The 22,797-nt window shown below is 38.3% G+C and overlaps 1 protein-coding gene across 3 annotated transcripts in view; it reads left to right on the top strand.

The window, feature by feature from the left end:
• HTT (huntingtin) overlaps positions 1-15,774 on the top strand; it is a 76,833-nt gene extending 61,059 nt beyond the window's left edge. For all 3 annotated transcript variants that reach the window (XM_082282067.1, XM_082282066.1, XM_082282068.1), the window contains 17 exons: positions 120-215; positions 635-822; positions 1,449-1,575; positions 2,432-2,532; positions 3,000-3,154; positions 3,525-3,664; positions 3,826-3,908; positions 4,181-4,311; positions 4,491-4,620; positions 5,393-5,548; positions 8,007-8,197; positions 8,634-8,748; positions 8,972-9,185; positions 9,327-9,432; positions 10,782-10,944; positions 11,572-11,732; positions 12,675-15,774. In XM_082282067.1, the coding sequence (XP_082138193.1) occupies positions 120-215; positions 635-822; positions 1,449-1,575; positions 2,432-2,532; positions 3,000-3,154; positions 3,525-3,664; positions 3,826-3,908; positions 4,181-4,311; positions 4,491-4,620; positions 5,393-5,548; positions 8,007-8,197; positions 8,634-8,748; positions 8,972-9,185; positions 9,327-9,432; positions 10,782-10,944; positions 11,572-11,732; positions 12,675-12,888 (2,471 nt within the window). In that variant the 3' untranslated portion in view covers positions 12,889-15,774. The remainder of the gene's footprint in view (positions 1-119; positions 216-634; positions 823-1,448; positions 1,576-2,431; positions 2,533-2,999; positions 3,155-3,524; positions 3,665-3,825; positions 3,909-4,180; positions 4,312-4,490; positions 4,621-5,392; positions 5,549-8,006; positions 8,198-8,633; positions 8,749-8,971; positions 9,186-9,326; positions 9,433-10,781; positions 10,945-11,571; positions 11,733-12,674) is intronic.
• The last annotated feature ends 7,023 nt before the right edge of the window (positions 15,775-22,797 follow it).

The following is a 22,797-nucleotide window of genomic DNA, read 5'->3' as shown; positions in this document are numbered from 1 at the left end:
TCAGCATTTACTTTTGAACTTGGCAAATGCCAAATTTGACTGCTATGTGCTGTTGATTAAAAAAGTGGAATATGAAATATGTAATAGCTGTTTCTTTCAAATATTTTTCTCCAATTCAGTTGCTGTGGAACCTGGTAATCAACTTCTTAGTCCTGAAAGAAAGAACAACACTTCAAAACCTTTAAGTGAGGGGGAAATGGCTTCAAATGCACAGAGTAAGTAAAAAGTGAATTTTGCTTCTGGCCTAAACTTTCACTGAAGAAATATTTTAGGTACCCTTTCCATTACTATTATTTTTAACAGTGAAAGTTCATCTGAGACCTTATTTGTATTTGGTAAATGTCTGTTAAATATAGGTTGACATATTTTTGGCAGGTATAGTTGTTTATTCTTGAAAGTTATACTTTAATGCAGTTTTTTCTTTTTGGGGATTCTGTTAGCTGTGCAGTGTGCTGCAGACTGAGCTTTTTAAAGTGTTGTGGGATTTTAAATTTTTAAAATTTCTTTGTATGCATCCTTATTGTGGTTTTTTGTTGACATACTCTTTTGTTAAGAATTTTTTGTTTCTGTCTTTTTAAATTATTTGTCTTTTGAATGGATTCATAAAACTGAATTTCTTTCTCTCCTAACAAAGAAACAAAACACATTATTGCAGCATGTGAAATGATAGCGGAGATGGTGGAATGCTTACAGACTGTCTTGTCATTGGGGCACAAAAGGAACAGCAGCATCCCTGCGTTTCTCACTCCTGTCCTCAAGAACATCATTATCAGTTTAGCAAGGCTGCCTCTAGTGAACAGTTACACCAGAGTACCTCCCTTGGTATGTTTATTATTCTGTGCTTTCAGGACTTCAACATTATTGAAAAACTTTGAAAACCAACCATGGTGCTGCATCCTAAGTCCTACATCAGTAGGACTTCAACCTTAAGCTGGTTTGATCAATCAGTTTGTCTTTTTGAACCCTGGGTAGTAATATGTGCAAGGCCATTTCTCTATTTCAGCACACTGTTTTTGCAGGGATGTCAAAACATAGTATTTTTTTTGGTTGAGACTTTTTTGCCCCCTCTGTGATGTATCAGTGTGCGTTTTCAGGCACCAGTAGTATGTGAGCTGTCTTCCTTGAATTCCATTTCAGCATCATTTCTGCACAATCTCTAAACTGAAATATGTGACAGAAACTTACTTGCTTCTGTATCTAAACTTGGATCACAAAACTAGATAATTAATTTACAGTGGGAAGTATGATGGAAAAAGCCCTAAAATTAGAAATATGGTATACATTGTTATAAGTTGTGTTAGATGTTCCATCTTCGAGTGTTTTTCTGTCTGGAGAACTACTTTATTTACTGGTGTCTTGTTGCCTTTGAATGGTGCCTGTATATTTAGAGCTGTAATGCAAGTACTATATCTGGTGCAGATAATTAAACTTCCATTTTACTTCTTTAGGTCTGGAAATTAGGCTGGTCACCAAAGCCTTTGGGTGACTTTGGCACAGTTTTTCCTGAAATCCCAGTAGAATTTCTTCAAGAAAAGGAAATCTTTAAGGAGTTCATCTATCGCATTAATACACTTGGTATGTACAAAATTAAATTAATATACTTGGCTCTTATTGGGCATTTACCCATGTTTTGAAATTACTGAATAACTGTATCTGAAACTGTTTGCTTACTTTTGTTGATTATGTGGAAGACATAGTATTTCAGAGCAGGTTAGTAATTGTGCTGCAGTAATTCTTACATTTTGTTCAATGAAGAGAATAAATGGTAGAAATAAAGCCAAATATTATTCCAGCTCACGGGGATTTCAGTGTGCTCTTGCAGAATGACCACTTGTTTTGTGGAGCATACGCTTGACAGCATGTTTGAGAATATTTTGCTTCCCCCCCTCTTTTTTTTTTCTATTACAGTATAAAGTCCTGTGATAAGATACCTGTTACCTACCTTCAGCTCAGGCATCAGATGTTTGGGTTGGACTAGAAGATCTTGAAAGGACCCTTCCAACCCAAACCGTTTTATGACTGTCTTAGCACAGTGTTTCCAGTTCTCTCCGCCTTCTCGGAGCTGGAGGAGACAAGCTGTGGTGTTGTTCTCTGCCATACCCATCCACACCCAGTAGATCACAGAATCACAGAATATGCTGACTTGTAAGGGACCCACAAAGGTCATCAAGTCCAAACTCCTGGCCCTGCACAGGACCATCCCCAAGAGTCACACCATGGGCCTGAGAGTATTGTCCAAACACTTACTAAAATCTGTCAGGCTTGGTGCTGTGACGACTTCCCTGGGGAGCTTCTTCCCTTACAAAAAATGCCAAAATGAATAGGAACGGTATGAAACTAAGTCTATGGAAACAATGTACTTTTTTTTAATGCCGTGCCTTGTTTAACTTTGTATTAAGACATAAATGGCTATCTCTGAGTGTTTCCATAGGATGGATCAGTCGTACTCAGTTTGAAGAGACTTGGGCTACTTTGCTTGGTGTGCTCGTAACTCAGCCCATTGTAATGGACCAAGAGGAGAACCAGCAAGAGGTAATGTCATTCATTGTATTTTTTAAATGAAATTTTACTTAAATCAAGAAAAGTGTTTCTATTAATAAAATTGTAAAGCAGAAAAGAAGTAACGCTAAGGAATTTTTTATATTTTGTATTTCCTTTTTTTATATCCTGGTGAGTTCAGACACATCCATATTCTGGCTTAGAGCCTCTGTAAGCATGTAAATAGTATGGAAAAAAAATCATGAAGCTGTTTCAGCTCTTTATTAGAACATCACTCAACACAGGTTTTTGGGTTTTTTTTTAAGATTCTTGACTAGAAATTAATTGCAGTCAGTGCTTTGTGTGCCTTGTTTATGTCACATATATTTCTGGATGGGAAGAAGAGTAGCTATCAGGCTTATTAATGATAATTTAGTGAAACATGACAAACTGATATTCAGAGCTTTTGGGATTTTTTTTTTTTTTTTAACAATTCAAATTACAGTGAGTTCATTTTACAGGAAGATACAGAGAGGACCCAAATTAATGTTCTTGCAGTGCAAGCCATAACCTCCCTGGTGCTGAGTGCAATGACCATACCTGTTGCAGGCAATCCAGCAGTTAGCTGTTTGGAACAGCAGCCCCGCAACAAAGCTTTAAAAGCTCTGGACACAAGGTACTTCTTTTTACTTGTTTTCAAGTACATAAAACTTGTGGTTAATACATAATGACAGTTGCTTAATCTAGCTGTAGCAAAAATATGAATGGATTGTATTTTCTAAGCAAGAGTATACATGGGTGGGTCTGTTTACATGGAAGTTACGTGGACTTAGCATTGTGAACCTGCTGAGTTAAAAGATTATCTGAAAAAGGTAACATCTTAATAAAATCTAATAAACAGTATGCAGAATGTATTTTTCAGCATTTTCATTTCCCTGAAAATGAAAATAAGCATAGATACACAACATTGCAGAGTAAGCCAGACAGACTTGCATGAAACTATCAAAGGAAAGATCTGCTAAAATTGATTTCTCTTGGGCTTTCAGGTTTGGGAGGAAGCTAAGTGTTATCAGGGGAATTGTTGAACAGGAAATCCAGGCAATGGTGTCTAAGAGAGATAATATTGCTACTCATCACTTATACCAAGCTTGGGACCCTGTTCCATCACTTTCTCCTGCTACTACAGGTAAGTGCTTGTTTGTGGGGAAGGGGAGAGTGAACTTCTACATTTAAAAAGTGAAAAAAATACTCTCGGAAAATTTGAAATCCAGTTTGCAGGAAGTGAAGCCATTTTCACGTGTGCTTTGTTAGGCACTTTCTAAAAATTCGTCTTGTGTTTCGTTACAGGTGCTCTTATCAGCCATGAAAAACTCTTACTGCAGATCAATACTGAACGAGAAATAGGAGATATGGATTACAAACTGGGACAGGTTTGTTGAAAGCTCAACTTTAAACTTGATTTTTATTACATTTCTTCCATTTCTGAAAAATCAATTAAGAAGCATTGCATGACATCAAATAGAAACTAAAAGCTCTGAGTTCTGGAGGGTAGGTCATAACTGGGTGTCTCCTCAGCCAGAAGACTGTGTGTTGCCTGTCATTTAAATGGAAAATATATTTGGCTTCCAAGATTTCTTTAGACTGTGGGGTGTTAAATGCACTTCTTTGCTATTTGTTTTTCTCTTCTGTGTGTGTGTTCAAGGTCTCTATACACTCAATATGGTTAGGAAATAATATCACTCCACTGAGAGAAGAAGAGTGGGGTGAGGATGAGGAAGATGAGAATGACGTACCTGCTCTTTCCTCACCACCAACCTCTCCTATAAACACCAGGTATCTTTATTTTTATGTCTTTTCTCTCTTCTGAGTCATAGATAAGGTTATTTCTTCATGTTGAGTTCAATAAGCTGGGTTTATAAGTTGGATGCTGGTAAATAACTATTATTTCAAGTCAAGCATTTTAGCAGCGCTTAGGAATAGCCATTTTAACACTTGTTTATTGTTCCTTGCAGGAAGCACCGGGCTGGTGTAGATATCCATTCTTGTTCTCAGTTCTTGCTTGAACTGTACAGTCAGTGGATATTGCCATCCAACCCTAGCAAGAGAACACCAGTCATTTTGATCAGTGAAGTGGTGCGCTCAGTAAGTCTGAATTATTATTCAGAATCCTAATTGAGTATATGTTATCAAGTGTTCAGAGCTAAGCAGCCTTTGTAAAGCATCTTTTAATATATGGAACACACAGAATTTTCTTTTTAGTGCTATTCTGTGGGCAGTACACAGATATAACTTGAGCAACTACAGCATTATACTGTTTGAAGCTATATAAGCATCTGGATTGTGTATTCTGCTGCTACATTACAAATACTTCATTGTTACTTAATGATAGTTGATATTTTACTTGACTGCGTGCTAAAGCAAGATTTGCTTATCCTATTCCTTTGTAAGAAAATGAAGATGGAACAATAATATATTAGAGAATTGATTATTAAGTGTAGAAGCAAAACGAAAGAAAAAAGGTGTGGAATGTGTCTTGACAGCCATTATTCACTATCATAAGAAACTTAAAATGAAACTATCCTTGCAAGAGATATGTGTTGTGTGTTTTGGGATGTTTTAATACATGGTAAATAACAATGTTTATTCATGTCCCAGAGTTACTTACTATAGTGGCTTTGATTTTGTCAGTTTTTGGTAAAAAGGATCTCTTGGAAGTCATTATTATCCGAGATGAATGGTGGAATTAATTCCGGACAACAATAGTTAATAGTTATTTCAGACCCTTGAGTAAATGTTTACACATTTAATAGATCAATTGAGGAATCTTTTGCTCACAATTATAACAGAAGGGAGAGTCAATGTTTGGCTGTCTGTTAATGGGATTTTTTTATATTCAATTTTAATTTCCGTACAGCTTCTGGCAGTGTCAGACTTATTTACAGAAAGGAATCAGTTTGAGATGATGTACACAACACTGACAGAGTTGCGAAAGGTGCATCCTTCAGAAGATGAGATTCTTGTCCAGTATTTGATACCAGCTACTTGTAAAGCTGCTGCTGTTCTTGGAATGGTAAGAAATTCTCAGAAAGTTTATTGCAAATTTCATGAGTGTCTAGGTTAACTCAGCTTCTGTTGCAAAACCTGGTGTACTTGGTGAGGGTGGTTTATCTCTAAGAATATCCTTTAACTGATCTGCATGGCTGTAAGAAGTAATAGGATATGTATTCTGGGCTTTCAGAGTTTGCAAACATTATCTCCAGTTGCCCTGTATTTAAACAGAAAGGTTGTTTTGGTTGATAGTTTTCAAGATTTGAGCATAATTTAATGTGCTTTTTGGTTTGTCTTATTCAGTTCAGTGTTGCCTTTGCCCCTGGACTCCTCATTTGTTACATTTCAGGACAGATAGGAGGAATTGTGGAACATCTTTTGCTAGATTTGTATTACTGGTGAATGGCTGTAATCTCATGGGAGGCTGGGACAGTGCATGTGATAAATATATAGCCCCAGATAGTCAGGTATCCCTTGTCTTTCCCTCACTCTTCCCTCCACTGCATCATTCTGTCTTGAAATGTGTAGACCAGAGTACTTTCCAGTGAACACTGCAGAGTGGAATTTTTTTCCCTAAATTTTTAGGAAAATTTTCCTAAATATTTAGGAAAAAAAAAAAAACAAATAACTTTGGAAGGAGTTAACACTTCTAGAAACTCTGAGACTAATATAAAGCTATATAGGTAACAGTGGTAAAAGAAATTTTGAAAGGCTTTTAGGGTGAGGCTTCCAGTAGCTGTTTCAGCAGCAACTGCACAAGGGAAGGCTGGGAAGGTGATGGCAAATATACAGAAACAGTTTTAGAGATCAGCTTATTCTGACTGGGCTGCCATTTCCCACTCAGTGAGCTAGTAACACCTTCTCACAAGCAGACAGCTGAATATAACAGCTTGGTGGGACTTAAAAAACAAGAAGGTGTTTCCATCAAGAGTTGCTTGCTGTTCTGTGCTCAGTTATGTAGAAAATCCACTTAAAAAGAGCAGCTAGAGAGCAGACACTATCTAACTGGCCTGTATCTTAGATACTTAATGAGTAAAGGGACAAGGTAAAACAAGTAATTTCTTCTAATTACTTAAATAGTAAGGAAAAGACTTTCCAAAACTAAAATTCAGAATAGATTCTGCATATTCCAGTAAGTTGTGTTATTTGATAACAAAGAGTGAAGTATCTGATACCAGCTTCACCTGTGAATACTAAACATACAATTGTGGAATCATTTAGGTTGGAAAAGACCCTTAAAATAATTGAGCCCAACCATTGACCTAACTACACCATTTCCCTAAGGCTGGAGCCTAAGGAGGCTCAGGGGGAACCTTATCAATCTCTACAACTTCTTGAAAGATTATAGCAGAGTGGGGGTCGGTCTCTTCTCCTAGGTGAAAAGTGACAGGACAAGAGGAAATGGCTTCAGTGTGCCAGGGGAGGTTTAGGTTAGCTATTAGGAAAAATTTCTTCACTGAAAGGTTGGTTAAGCATTGGAACAGGCTGCCCAGGGAAGTGGTGGAGTCACCATTGGTGGAGGTGTTCAAGAAACAACTGGACATGGCACTTAATGCTGTGGTTTAGTTGATGGTGTTGCTCAGTCAAAGGTTGGACTCGATGATCTTGGATGTCTTTTCCAGCCTTAATGATTCTGTGAAGTACAGGGTGACAGTCACTGCCCTGGTCCTGCTGGACACACTATTGCTGATCCAGGCCAGGTGCCCTTGGCCTTGTTGGGCACACCTGGTTCATGTTCAGCCACTCTCAACCAGCACCCCCAGGTCCTTTTCCACCGTGCCCTTTCCAGCCACTCTGCCCCAGCCTGTAGCACTGCAGGGATTGTTGTGACCCAGGGGCAGGACCTGGCACTTGGCCTTGTTGAACCTCAGACCATTGGCCTTGGCCCACTGATCCAGCCTGTCCAGATCCCTCTGTGGAGCCTTCCTGCCCTCCAGCAGATCAACATTCCTGCCTGAGAGTGCACTTGATTTCGTCATCCAGATCATTGGATTGGTGGAGGGGAAAGACGTGTAGGTCTGAGTACCAGTGGTCTCAGAGAACATATAAATGGAACAATGTGCTATGAGTTGAGTAGACAGATAGTAGATGGCAGAGTATAGTTATCTGGTACCAGTTTGTTTCAGATGGAAGCATCCTTTGTGCTTAGCTGGAAGGCCAGAAAATTTCAATCATTCAAGTCCTATATTCTTAATAGCACGTACTACTTACTGAACTAATCCTTATCTTGTTTGGGTTTTTTTCATTTTAAATCGTGACATAACTTTGTACAAATAAAAGTAGCATCAATTTACTAGTTAATCTGCAACTCATCTCTTACCTGATTGTATTAGTCTTGTGACATTTGATTCAACGTAGTTTAAGCTAGGCTCTGGTTTGTTCCCTATTTTCTATTCTTTAATTTGTTCCAAGTATTTCCAAATGACAGGACTTTTAAACCAGTGTTGACTTCTAATGAATACTCTTGTTGAATGTATTAGGATAAAGCTGTGGCTGAACCAGTAAGTCGACTGCTGGAATCAACCCTAAGAAGCACCCATATGCCAAGTCGGATTGGAGCTCTGCATGGAATTCTTTATATCCTTGAGTGTGACTTGCTCGACGAGACAGCAAAGCAACTCATTCCAATTATCAGCGAGTATCTGCTCTCCAATTTGAGAGGACTAGCACAGTAAGACTCTTCCCGCTTTCCCCCTCGCTCCAAACTGTTGCATGTTCATGTGTGAACAAAAGGGCTCTCTGTTGTTGGTGGTTGCCAGTACATTTTAGAGCAGGCTGTTGTATCAAGCAGGTTTTGGCATTTTCATGGAAAATATCATCCAATTTTAGGTTTAATTTACAGAGTGAAATCATATTTGAGGGTGAGAAAACTGATAGTACAGGCTTTTGTGTCTTTGGTAAACTGTGTTACTTAAACATCATTTCTCTGTCATTTTCGTGGTAATCAGTGTTCTCTTATGGCATCTCGGAGATACTTTCTGTGATTTTAAAAAGGGCTTACGTTTCATGTGCAAAAATACTTTGTGTTTCAAGGAATTGTTTATAGTGTCTCTATTTGTGACCTAGACAACTTTGAGGTGACCACTAGTGTTTTTGCTCATTTACAGTTGTGTGAATATCCATAACCAACAGCACATCTTGGTAATGTGTGCAGCTGCTTTCTATTTGATCGAGAATTACCCACTTGATGTAGGGCCTGAATTCTCTGCAGGAATTATACAGGTATGTTGTGATGCCTCCAGTTAGCGGTGGTCATGTAACCTGAGATCACCACATTGCTGTCTTTAACACTTAACTTGATTACTGAGGTGTGGCTTTGCTTTTGGGTTTAGTTTAATCAGTTTTTGTTGATACCTCATGCTGTTGCATACTATTGGGGTATGATGCTAGAAGATGACCTAAATACACCTCAAAACCAGGCAGTTCGTTTTTTGCTGTATTTCAGATGTGTGGAGTCATGGTGTCTGGAAGTGATGAATCAACACCATCCATTATTTATCACTGTATCCTGAGAGGATTGGAACGACTCCTCCTTTCAGAGCAGCTTTCTAGGCTGGACAGTGAGTCGCTGGTTAAACTGAGTGTTGACAGGGTGAATGTGCAGAGCCCTCACAGAGCAATGGCAGCCCTTGGATTAATGCTGACTTGCATGTACACAGGTATTCATTTTTTTATACTTCTGATGTGCTGGGAGACTGGCTGAAGAACAGTGCTAATTTTCTTAACTTATTTTTGTTACCAAGAGTAAGAGAAGTGTATTTTAATATCCCCAGTTAACTTGTAATATTATTTTGGTTTAGGAAAGGAAAAAATCAGTCCCAGCCGTATAACAGATGCAAATCCTGGTGCTCCTGACAGTGAATCTGTGATTGTAGCTATGGAACGAGTATCTGTCCTTTTTGATAGGTAAGAGGACAAAATGTGTAAGTGGGGTTCTGGGAGGGAAATGATTCTGTTTGTCACTGTGTGGTCACTTCTCTATTTGACAGTTCTTACAGTTAATTAATGATTAACTGTACTCTCTACTTACTCTTGCTTAAAAGTTACGCTTCTGGTATACACAGTAACACTGATGGAATTGCTGAAGGCAGCACAAATGTACAGGAATGTAAATGAAAACCAGACATGTCCTAACTGAGACTGTGTGCTGCACAAACCATAATACTTCATAAATGTATTTCCAGCTCCCTTCAGGTCAAACTCTTAAGTGCTTTTCAGGATGTCTTCTACATAATCAAGGATATAAATCCAGTTTACAGGAAATAATCTTTCAAACCACCCTAAGAGTTTAAAACTTTCTTTTCCCCTCCCCCCCCCCCCACAAGAATTGCTCTTTCTGAGCCTGTTAAGTAGTTGCAGTGGAAGGATACAGGAAAACTTCTGTATTCACATGGAACTCATTAATGGAAACATTTCAAAAGCCCTGTTTTGATCTGACAATCTCAAGCTGTCTTAAGTGAGTATAGCATGTTAGATTTTGCATAGTAGTTTGTGGGTAATGGTTTACATTTTTTAAAGTGTTCTGTGGTTTTTCCATAACACTGGAGGAGGGTTTCACTTCTGCACTTGGTGAGAACAGAACTAGAGCAGTCAGTGCTTGAGTGCTTTAGAATATATCACTCTGAAGAGTTAGCAAAACAAATGTGACTAGTAAAAGCAAAAAATAACTTTTGCAGGGAAGAATCACATGGTAACTTGATCTTGACAAATCAACAGATGCAGCCTTTATTAGAAACACTTTCCAATCAGTATGATTTAAACAAAATTGTCTGTAGGTTGGAGTATCTTTTCCCCTCTTTGCACAGCAATGCAACTTACTTTTCTTCTTTGTTACATTGGTCATTCTAATGCAAAGACATAATGAATGGGAATCAGTGTTCTGCTTATAAATGGTCCTTGCTCTGATAACTAGGAGGAGTGATCTCCCTGTCCTTTTTTGTTCTTGTGTAATGTTTTCAGCATTCCTGTTGGTAAGTCTCATCTCTGATGCAATTCCAAACCTTCAAAAAATGTGACTATTTAAAAAAGAACAGGGGAGAGTGTGGGGTAAAGACACACCTGTAACAGCTTCTGACAGCCTTGATAGACCTCTTTGGGTAGTATGTTACTCATGAAGATTTGGATTCATCAGTGTTGGAAAGGTACCTATTCAGAGATGAAAGGAAAATATTCTTTCCATTGACAATTAAATAGGGAAATAACTAGATAGGTATTTGAATTCACTCATAAAATATCTTCTTTTTTATTATTTGCAGGATCAGGAAGGGATTTCCTTTTGAAGCTCGAGTAGTGGCTCGGATTCTTCCACAGTTCCTTGATGATTTCTTCCCCCCACAAGATGTAATGAACAAAGTCATTGGGGAATTTCTGTCCAATCAGCAGCCATACCCACAATTCATGGCAACAGTAGTTTATAAGGTAGTATTGATACATTTATTTTTCTTAAATGCTTCAGAAGATTTCTAAATAATTGACAGCTCAGCTGAGGGGTTTGTCAATTATATCCAACAAACGAGTCACAGTGATTGAGCTGTGATGCTCTGAGTTTTGGCTTCCAGGCAGCATTGAGGACTAGAATTGCCATGTCACCTGGAAGCCAAAGCTCACAGAAGGACAGTTCAGTCACTGATAACGAGAAAATAGAGAAAATTAGTAGTTGTGATCCTGGTGCTCAGATTCTAGGTTTGAGGAAGCCATCACCTTATGAACCCAACAGTCAAGCCTCTGTGGACTCAGCTGGGCTTCTGGGTTTTTGGCTCTTCAGCACCTGCTGGACTTGTGCATCACTGGAGACAGTATGTGCACAGCGCATTTGAGCTATAAAAACAGGGACACCAGACAAGTCTTATATTTCTGTATGATTAGTTCAGTTTGGCACATATGTCATGAGTCCAGTTCATTAATTCATTAGACTCAGAGTTGTCTCCAGGAATCCAATTTGTGACCCTCAGAGCTTTGTAGCTGGAGAGAACCTTTACAAGAGAAACAGAACTTCTTCCCACATCCATCCACCCTGTCTTTATTCCTGTGTACAATATTTTGCAGGTATTCCAGACACTGCATAGCACTGGACAGTCCTCAATGGTCCGTGACTGGGTGATGCTCTCTCTCTCCAATTTCACACAAAGAACACCTGTGGCAATGGCAATGTGGAGTCTTTCCTGTTTTTTTGTCAGTGCTTCCACCAGTCAGTGGATTTCAGCAATGTATCCTAAAAAGATTGAATGTGTGCCATTTCTGGGTAATTATAGTGTAAAGCCTTGAAGGATAAGGGTACAAGTGTAACACAGCACAAAGGCAGTTTTACTGCAGATAGTGATGGTATATATTGCTTTGTGCTGTTGGTACCTCAGGTTTGTAGGGGAAAAAAGAGAACTTCTAAACAGATTATGACAACAAAGTTATCTAAAACTACTGCTTTAAGATCAGTTCCTTTTGACTATGCAAGATGATTGGGAAAGTCCTTACTTTGAAGGACTTTTTAAAAGCTTCACCAAGATAGCACTGCTGTGACCTTTAAAAGCTTTGCTCTCTATTCCTTCTGCAAGCTAAAATACATTGAAAAAAATGAAAAAAGCCAACAAACACAAAATCAAGAGAATTATCCTCTACATACAAACTGTATTTTGCAGTTATCACCCTGTCTATGCACTGCAGTAATACTGAGCTTTGGCAGTGGAATGCCATCAGCCAAATAAATTGGAACAGGCAAAAGATACATATATGTAGGTGGTATTAGTGCTGGGTTTATTTAAAAACAAACAAACCCATCAAACAAACAGAAAAATAACTGTTGCATTTTGTGATCAGACAAAAATGTGGCCGTTTGTCATGTTTGAAATGTCCTAATGACTCAATTGCAGCAGTGCTCTTTGGCTCTCAGCAGTTGCTGATTGCATTGTTTGCTCCAATGGATAAAGAAAACTACTGCTAGCTTGAAATTAATTTCCGATGATAAGAAATTATGTGATGTTAATGAAGAAATAGGATTTATGTAGTAGCAGTTAATTGCTAGATGACAGTATTTTGCACTTGAATGTTGTTGGTAAACTCAAGACTAAACTGTTTTAATGGAGACCAGTGTTTGAAACTGCTAAACCAAAAGAAGAGCAATGTCTGTCATTTTATGACCTTAACTTACATTTCAGTCTTCCACATATTATCAGTAGAATGGGAAAATCAGAGCAAGTGGATGTTAACATCTTCTGTTTGGTGGCCATAGACTTCTACCGACACCAGATTGATGAAGAATTGGATCGGAGGGCCTTCCAGTCGGTGTTTGAGGTGGTAGCATCTCCAGGAACCCCATACCATCGCCTACTGACTTGTTTGCAAAATGTCCACAAGGTCACAGCATGTTGAACATCCTGATGTGTAGTGGAACTGCATGACTAATGTTGGAATATGAATTATGGGGAATGCAAGATCAAGAAAATACCTGGGGTTGCATTTGTGATAAATATGGACCTGTCAGTTTTCCTTCCAGCACGCATGGACAAGTGCTCTGCAGCACTGGAAATCACCTGAGAAGTCAAGTGTAGTTGTTGTTGACACCAGGCACCTCTAAGTGGAAAGAAGTATGTCAGTGTTTTTCAAGTGGTGTTGGGGACTGACGTGAGCCACACATCCTAGCTGTAAAATACGGGCTAGTACCACATGCAAGGTAGCTGGTATTCCTCTTCTTCCCAGTGTGCAGCTGAAGCCACTGTGGTGCAGCCAGTAAGACATTGACAGACTGTTACTACAACCTGCAGTCATTAGCCAACTTCATAGTTTTATGTACCTGTATATACCGTTGTGTACTACAGAATAGAATTTCTTTCCTAATGTCTCTCCCAAACAAAGAAAAGAGAAAATGGCTTTTATGATTTACACTTCCAGCATGTAATTTCTCTCTCTGGACTTTCTGATATCCAGTGGTGTATGTGTTGGTGATACCAGAGATATAGTGCACATACGTAACCACACATTTATCTTTTTTCTTCTCAGGATTTCAAATTTGAGTACAGTATATCAGTGAAAGAAATTTTAACTTAAATATTTCTATATTATGTACAGTATGTAAAATTGTAAGATGTGTGGTGCATGAGCTGTGCTGTAATTGGAGATGAACAAAAGCCATGCTACTGAATGTCTTGACATCTGTATTGTCCTCATTTTTTCTGCTTGTGCTTGAATTCATGTTCCTTTTGGAAATCCATCTTAATGTACAGATTACATCTTGTTTTGCATCTCACTTTTTCTTAAAGTGCTTTAAAACTGGAATATGTTGATTAATTTGTCTTGAGAAACTGTACTAAGGAGGCATTCTTGTGTTCCACTTTACTGTAGCTTCTTTTGAATTCCTTTATTTTGAGACATAATGGTAAAAAAGAGGACTAGTTACTCTGGATCAAACTTTAGATACTTAAGAAACTGCTCTTATTTGCTGCACAGCATTTTAAGAGACAAAATGGTGCAAGCTCCCCAGTTGTCAACAACCATTTGATCTTTCCTAACTGAGACCATGGAGTCATCTGGACCACTCCAATGTAAACAAATTTATGGTAGCAGTAAAGAATCAGAAGGCTGCTGTGGTCTACTTTGGGACTGGCTCAAGTGTTAGATTACACAACCTCTTTTATTACCTGTTGTATCCATAAAGCTTTAGACACAGGCACAACACAAATTTCCATGAATTTCAGGACACTACACAGGGCCAGATTTAGCTTTTACTCACCACCCAGGGAATACCATTGATTCCTAAGCTTTACATGAGGAAATCTAGCACAGCATTTGTCTTTAGTTGTATTTGTTGTAAGTCTTGCATTATAGAGAAATGATACCTTGGTTCTCAGTCAGATCCTACATTTAACCTCCCTTCATTTTCTTATCACACCTTTTGGTGACACTTGGAAAAATGAGATAGTGTTGTCAGGAGGAGCATGTACTGTATGTATTTCTGTATATAATGTATATGTTGAAATTATACACGTGACAACATTTAATGTATACAGATGTGTATATTTGTATTTATTAAACCCATGTATTTAAACTAATTCCAATCTAGACCAAAAATTGTTGCTTCTGCCCGTAAATTGATTATAAAGGAATTGTCCGCTGGTGTCACTTCCTTTTAGAAACTGGTAGAGGAAATTGATAGTATGGGCAGTAGAAACAACTGTAGATGTTGCTGTATTTAGCTCTCTACAGGTCTTCTTATCTAGAGCAATTATTTCTGTCCTTAGCTGGGTTACTCTTCTTCCTTGGGCCACACCACTGTGGTGATTTTTAAAAGAAACTGAACAGGATTTCAGAAAAAGGTTTAATAAAATAGATACTGTTTGAAAGTTTTTGAGTTATATTGGAAATTATCTGACAAAAGTCTAATTCCAGGCAGTGAGATATAATGCCCTGTGTTTCATTAAGGGGTAGTATAGATCACTCTTCCCTTTTGTAATCACCAATAATCATTTTGTACTGTAAACCCACATACCAGTCAGTTTTTGTATAATATATAGTTTAAGTGAAGATATTTTTGTAAGGTATTTTCCAGAATTTAAAATAGATTTTAATATATTTTTTAAGCATCAGATTAGTCAAATTCTCACCATATAACTGTATATGTTGTGTTATGAAACTGTTAAATTCTTCATAATTTTAAGCTCCTCATGATTAACACAGTCCAGCTGGTTACTTTACCTTGGGATCAGAGGAGCTAGACCCTTCATAAAACTTTCCAAACCAGCTTGAGACTTTCTATAGAATCTTTCCAGCCAGTGAAGAAATACACTGACTTTAGCAGTCAGCACAGCTGGGTGAAAAACATTAGATGTGATAGACTCCCATTCCTCAAATGCCTCTTGCCAGCCTTAGAGCAAATACTTGCATTACCTGTTTCAAGACAAGCTCTAGAGCTGATTCACTCAGTTCTAACCTCACACAGATTCACTGGTAGTAATAACTTCATCTGTTTTAACCTCTCTTGGAGATTTGTTGTAGTATATATACCTCCTGTAACATGTCCTAAGTGTCTAAAGAAGGGCACCTCCTCTTAGGAAATTCTCTGTGACCTGAAGGGATTGTAGCTTAAGGGTCTTCCTAGTGTGGGAACACACTCCAGTAGTGCTTCAGTTCTGACATTTCACTGCAGCACACTTTCCTGTCTTCTTCCTAGACATTCTTTGCACACCCTCATTTCTTTTGGAGTGAAATCATACTCAAAATCACTCCTGTCTGCTTTTGGTGACACAAGCCATGAGGTGTGCCATAGGGGCAGTAACAGCAGAACAATGCCACTAAGGGATGCTGGTACTGGATTAAAAGGAAATAAAAATACTGCTTGTCCTTTGAGATTGACTCGATGCAAGATTTTATTTCACAGAGTGTTTTTGACTTGCTGTAAACAGAAAGCTAATTCTGACAATTAGCCTGTTCATTTTTTCATTGAGAGCAGGGTAGAAATGTGTTTGGTCTTAAGACATACAGTGAAAAGTGACATGCAGTGAAAGTGGCTTCTTTACAGCCTTACAAGATGTGAGATATGGCATGACTGAGAGCATACTTGAGACAGATTAATGTTTAAAACTTCATTTACAATTCAGTTGTCAAAGAACCTACTTTACTAAATCTATAACGTGGCCCTCCCCTAAGAATACTGTATGCCAGCCAACTTGCTATAAATAGCTTTTGGACCAGCTACCCACTGGCCCATTAAATAAAGTTTACTTTGTGTTTCATTTCAGCGCATGCCCCCTCCCTTGCACTGAGTGCAAGAGTGAGGAATTGCAAACTACAACTTACTGTAACCGGTTCTTATTTGCAGGATTTAAAGTATTTTATTTACTATTTATGTTGTTTTCCAGTTGAAATTGAATGTGAGTTTATTTTAAACTTCTCTAAAGTGTATATACTCAGATGTCATTTCTTGCCTAAAGCATCTAGTAAATGATTGTGTGTTACTTTTGCTTCAGTAGGAATGCCTTCTTAGCACCAAGACATTGCTTGTTTCTTAACCACCAGCAGCATTCCGAAAGCACTGAGTAATGAGTGAACAGATTTAGGTCCAATGAAGGGGGGCACAAGTGGAACTTTTCGGGTTAAAAGTTATTTGTTGATATTGGGTAGATTTGCCTTACGAGCGTTCTGTCTTGCCATTCTTCTTTTTCAATGGCTGTTAACTATATAGCAGATGAGGTTGTGTCAAAAACACTGCAAAGACAGTTCTCCAAGAGCAGCAGACCTGGTTTGTCTTAAGATTTTGTGGAGCTGTCAGGGCTGAGCATTTATGCTTCCTAAATAAAAGAAATTTTAGGGTATAATGAGCAATAAATAATAGCAATAAGCAGTTTAATTAAATTCAGTCATTCAGGATCTTACCCGGCGGTTGAAAGGGGTGGGAGAAGATGGGGAACTGAGTACATTCCTTCCATTAATCAGACTTTTTCCATGTACAATCCCAACTAAACTTTATACTAAAGGAGAAATCAACTGAGTGACAATGGTATGTGCTTTGCTCTTCTAAAACAATTTTGATTATAAGGATACATTTGATGAAGGTTACAAGAGGGCAAAATACTTCGCTAGTTTTTAGGTAGTTTAAGTATTTTAAAGTGAAAACAAGCTGCTGTAAAAACTAGAGTAAGCAATGTAGCAAAATTTTGGGGAAATTAATTATGTTAATTTTACCTAATACTGAGATTTTGGGTGAACTCTTTGTGCATGCTACCTAAGTATCCATTTAAAAATCTTGAGAATCCCACAGTCATACCCAGGAGAGCTTCTGCTGTATATCAAGTTTTTAGCTGTATTCAGGTAACTGGGTATAAATGCTGCAGAGCATTTGTGAAGCATGCGCTGCTTTTTGTCATGTGCATTTTGTGTGAGCTTATCATTCCCATCAGTCCGTGTATACACACCATCAAGTTGGATAAACTTGACAAGGATAAGGTAACGCACCCTGTGGTGGGGTATAGTTTGAGGGCAATGATGAGCAAAAGCTTGGAGCCCCAACCTGAAAGCAATTGTACTCAAGGGAAAAGGAAAGCATATAATTTTAGATGTATGTTTAAGTTAAAAAAAAAAATGCTGAAAATACTGCACATTGAAACTAAAAGAGAAAATAAAATGCAACTATTACTGTAAGTGATTTTTTTCTCTGGTTATTTAAAAAAAAAGGCTTGATGCATTCTTACTAGAGTTTTTCCCCAGTATCTCTTCTTTTCAGCAGCTATCAAATAACTGAGTATTATTAAGATATGCAAGAATACTTTAACTCTCTGCAAATGTAGCTATGCTGCACAATCACACTGCTGTTTGCAATTAACCAAGAACTATCACAGTTGAGCTTTTAATTGTATCTAATAGTCATGCTTGCCAAAACTTCTCTGGGATTCTAGATGAGATCAGAAAAGGCAAAATTTAAGTGTACAGCTGTATTTGTGAATGAGAGTGTATTTATCCACAGCAGTCCTGGGGAGAGATAATGTTACACAGGAGAAGAAATGGTTTAACTTGCCGAAGCTTGGTTTCCCAGCTGTTGGGCTTGCATCTTAAAAGAAACTTCTGGGTGGTCCTGCTGCTGAACACTGGAGGATCTCTTGCAGTACTCAATGGCTCAGAGACATCTTGTTTTGATTAACTTTGCAGCACTTGGCTGTTCTCTGGAAACTCTGGCATAAGGTTTGAAGTAGTAGCTTACTGTTGAAAGCACGTGCTGGTTTTGTCCTTAGTCAAAATAACTTTTACATCTTGTTTTTCCTTGTCGGCGTTGGTGGCAACTGATCAGGCTCTGTGTCACCTTTTAGTGTAGCCGTGGAGCCAAGGGACAGAACTGTGCTGTGGTAAGTGGCTTTGTCTTCAGAGCCGGAGACTTGTTTGAGTAATAAAGTCTTCATCTTTTTGTCACTCAGAGAAGAATACCCATTTAATTCTGGAAATATTATCCCTAAAGATGAATTTCCGAGCAATGAAGCATTCCACTTAGTAGACTAGAACTTTTTCATTTACTACAACTTTTCTGCTTTCCTCACTGCCTCTCCTGTCCTGTGTAGGTATTGGGCTTGTTTTCCCAGTTTTTAGGCAGTGCAGCTGTAAGAGTATGGCAGCCATCATTTGGGAATTGGCATGGCTCCACCCCAGTTACAAGACAAAAAGCTTTGATTGCCTGTAGAATCATACATAATTATACCATAAGTTTTGCATAACTGTTTGAAGAGATGAAAAGATTTGTAACTTGTACATTTGTTAAAAAGTTGGAAGTAGGAACATGAAAAAGTTTATATAGTTTGTATAGAATGTTATCTTCTGAGTAAGCCAAATCTTCTACTCCTCTATTGCAGCTGTAATTCTGCCTTAATTTTGTTTCTGATCTTTCCCATGGTGTACACATCCAGGTATGGCAGAGCAGTCCTTACCCCGGGTGCTGTTTTAATATCCTCCAAGCTGCAAATGTCATGGGTAGATTTTGATCAAGTGCAACCTGATTGTTTTACCTCACTATTTACGTTTTGGAGTTCTTTCAGCCAGGCTGCAGTGTATGGGCTCCTAACAAAATGTATCCCTGAGGGCTGGGTTTGACCATACACCAGATGCCCACAGAGCTGTGAGCCAGGTTAAGTCAGACCATTTAAATACAACGTTTTTGCTGATCTAGCTCATCTTGAATTACATGCACTGTAAAACTTCAAGTTGGTGTTGAAATAACATCTCCAGATTAGAATCTTAGTCTTTTCTATCCCTTTCTTCGCCTGAGGAAGAGGCACTAAGTGTGTTTTCATCCCTGTCTTGCTGTTAAATGGCTCTAGGATTGAAGCATCTGTCTTATCCAATGGAAATACAAGTATAAAGCTTTCTAACTTAACTTTTCTTGGTGTGTCTTGTTAATGTTGACATTTCAAATACCATCTTTGGCATTTGATTTAACATCTATGAAAATAACACAATTCATTGTTTAACTTTTATTTCAGGCAAGTTTGGGCAGATACGCTTTTAATTACACTTTGTTCATAGTCATTTTTCTTTGACTTCATAACTGCTTCAAACTACCACTGTTTTAAATGAACACTGGATGCTGCAGAACGGGGAGGTATTTTTAAGTGCTTTCGAGGCTTCTGATCCTTCCGTCTCTTGGTAATGTGGCTTAAGCTCATTCCTTCTCCTGTCTTCTTTCCATATTTCACCTGTCGAATGCTTGAAAATAAAAGTTGTAGGTCATCAATAGATTGGTATGTGACTAAGTAACAGAGATAAGACTGATCCAGAGTACCTGCAGTTTATGAAGTAATTGGGAGTCCTGAAGAAGTGAATCTTAAGAAGGGGACCAAATTTGCAACTTTTTTGCTACTGAATGTAGCAATCTAAGAATATCCTTCATATATTTATCTTCATCAGTACCAAAATCAAATGCTTTCACAATGACATTTCAGTCTGTACTGTTGTTGCTTTACTGCTTTTGTGGTTCTATCTGTGCTCACTGAAGCAGCATATTTATATACTGCAGTTACTTAAATGTGAGCTTGTGGATAATACCTGTCCCCATTGCAGTGTGATCTGATAATACTAAAAACAATGTGAGAAACATGATCTGGCAGCTGGGAAACTTGCAGGCAGCACTAACAGTAATAGTGAAAGGACCTGCTGCTTCAGAAAACATTATCGGGGACCAAGTCACATTATCAATGGTAAACAGAGGCTTGTACTATGCTGACAGGTTAATTTTCCAACTCTCCCACTGGCCTGCTGTGGGGTTTGAGAGTATTCCTGCGTGGGAAATGTACAGCAAACTTGGTCTGATTCGAGTTGAGTTGTCTCACATGACAGGATTAAGCAAACCTATGTTTCTTAGATCCATAAAAATCCAAAGTGCTTATTATACCTTAGAAAATAATGATGAATCCAGTGGTGATGATGGAGCGTTGTAAGAAGTCATGTTGAGTTATCATGTTACCCTTGAAAAGATTGCTGCACCATATGTACTGCTGAAAGTTTGAGGTGCTCAGTTTGTTGCAGTGAGACTTACAGTGCTTAAAGTTCTTTTGTGTTTTTGCTGATGGGTTAAATATCGTCAAAGTGGTTATTAATTATTAACTTAGTGAGGTCTGGCTCTCCTTTGTCTGTGCTGCTTTTGTTCTCAGTTTGACTGCATTAACTCTAGATGAAATATAAATGCCAGTCCCAAACTAACAATGATCGAACTGTATTGTTCTGTGTAGCTTAATTACATGAAAAAAAATCAGGACAGGAGATCAAATTTATTATTTCATGTGTATTCAGTCATGTTTTACTGGCTATAAAACCTCATATAGACAGGATAACTTTAGAAGCTGAGTAGCATAAACAAGAATTTAGCCCTAAATTACATATTTTGAAGAGAATTTCAAAGCCTGTCATGAGATGGGCATTCATTCAAAAGAAAATAATTGAAACTGACATTTTAGCAGGGCCCAAAAAGGGTAGGATGGGGGTCTGACATATGTTTTTTCCCTTGTACTTTTTTGCTGTAGAGCTCCCAGATGTAATGCAGGAAGGAAGGAAAGGATTTGTGCAGCAGCCTGGTGTGTGCTATATATGAGTAAAGAACCTTTTGTCTGCTGAGGGCCAGTAATGGACAGGGAAAAGCATCCATGTTTGTTACATAAAAATACTCCCAACCACAAGCAGTTGGATGGTCCATTGCTGCCTGTTGCAGGTCGTTACTTTTTCTCTGTGCAAATATATATGCATGTAAATATATATCATCACCTGGGTATATCATATATGATATATTAAGATCCAGGCAGTTTGTGGACCTTGAAGCAGTTGTCTTCTCCTTGGAGACCAAACAGCTGTGGTGCACCCAAGGACAGAGAAGCATCTATGACACTTTTAAGGGCACTGCAGGACAGAGCCAAGATGATTCCTCCTGGGAAAGGGAGGCTTCATATAATGAGGTTGCAAGATACAGCCCAGGGACAAAGGAATGGTAGGAAACAGCATCTTCTCATTCAATGGCTGTGTTCACCATATTATGCTTGAAAATGCTGAAGGTTCCTGTTGTTAAAGGTGGGAGACCATTTTTTAGGTTGCTCCCAGCTTTTGTGTTTAGTTTTCTCTTGCACCATGGGTGTTTACAGAGCAGCAAAGAAAAGAAACACATTTTCAGTAAGCTGTGATAGTAAGTTGAAGGAAGGTTGCAGAACTTGAAACTGCTTCTTAGTAGAGTTCTTTATCCTTAGACTTAGACCTTAACTTGAGTGTTCCTTTATATTTGATTATGAAAAGAATAAATACTTAATTTGTTCTTTGAACTAAAATTTTCCCTGTAAATTACTATTCCAGAGTCAGCCAGAACTGTCTTTCTTCTTTTTATACAGGTGCCTTTCATCCACTTGAGGAAAGCAAATATGCTTTTTTTCCCTCTCCTTAAAATCAAAAATACTAAAAGTTTTTCTGCTTTTTCTAGTTACAGTTGCATCTCCTAATATTGCTGCATTTTTCTCTAGTGAGAGTCTGATGTTTTGAATTTTCACAGGTAATATTCTCGCCTTATTTGGTTTTTTGATCGCATTCCAGAAAGTTTCTTCTTTGAAAAGATGTTACTTTTAAGTTACACAGTTTTGATGTACCAACGTTCGTTGCAACATTAAGGCTTATCAGACACTGGTTGGTTTTTGGTTTTGTAAACTGACCTCTTGACATAATGATTTAAAAAAGAAAAAAGCCTGACTGGAGATCATTTATAGAAACTTGGTATGGCACAGCTTATTCTGAAACCTTTAAATGTTGGGTAATGCTTAGCAGTCCTGCTGTCAGGGAAATCATCAGGAAAACGGTTTTGGTAGAATGAAGATGGCTCCTGCCCAAAATGCTTTTTGGGAAAGGGAAAGGGATGGTTTCTTATTTCTGTGGTTCAGTCTGGCCTTGTCCAATCCTTGAAATTTTCCATCTCAGCCCTGTGTACACATAGTCCTGCAGTATCTGCTGAATCTGTCCACTGCTGTCCCTGTTCTTCCATCTCTGTGTGCAGCTTGATTAGAGCTGGCTGCTGGCTTGTGTTTCATTTGTTCACCATGACTGTCAGTCACGTCTGCAGGTTGGCTGTGTCAACTCAGCAGCTTCAGATAAGTTACCAGTACTATCACTTGTTGGTTGCTTTTATCACTTTTTCTGCCACATCCTCACCAGTGCCAGTTTCGTTCAGGAAACACTGTTCTTCCCCAGGATATTTAACTGGGGTTGATGAGTGAGGCAAGTTTCAGCATTCTTCCAACACCAAAAGCAGCACAAGAACCTTTTCTCTGTTCACCACTGATA

The sequence above is a fragment of the Coloeus monedula genome (genome assembly GCF_965178545.1).
Source record: "Coloeus monedula genome assembly, chromosome: 5".
Lineage (NCBI taxonomy): Eukaryota > Metazoa > Chordata > Aves > Passeriformes > Corvidae > Coloeus > Coloeus monedula.
This window is presented reverse-complemented; position numbering and strand designations above follow the sequence as displayed.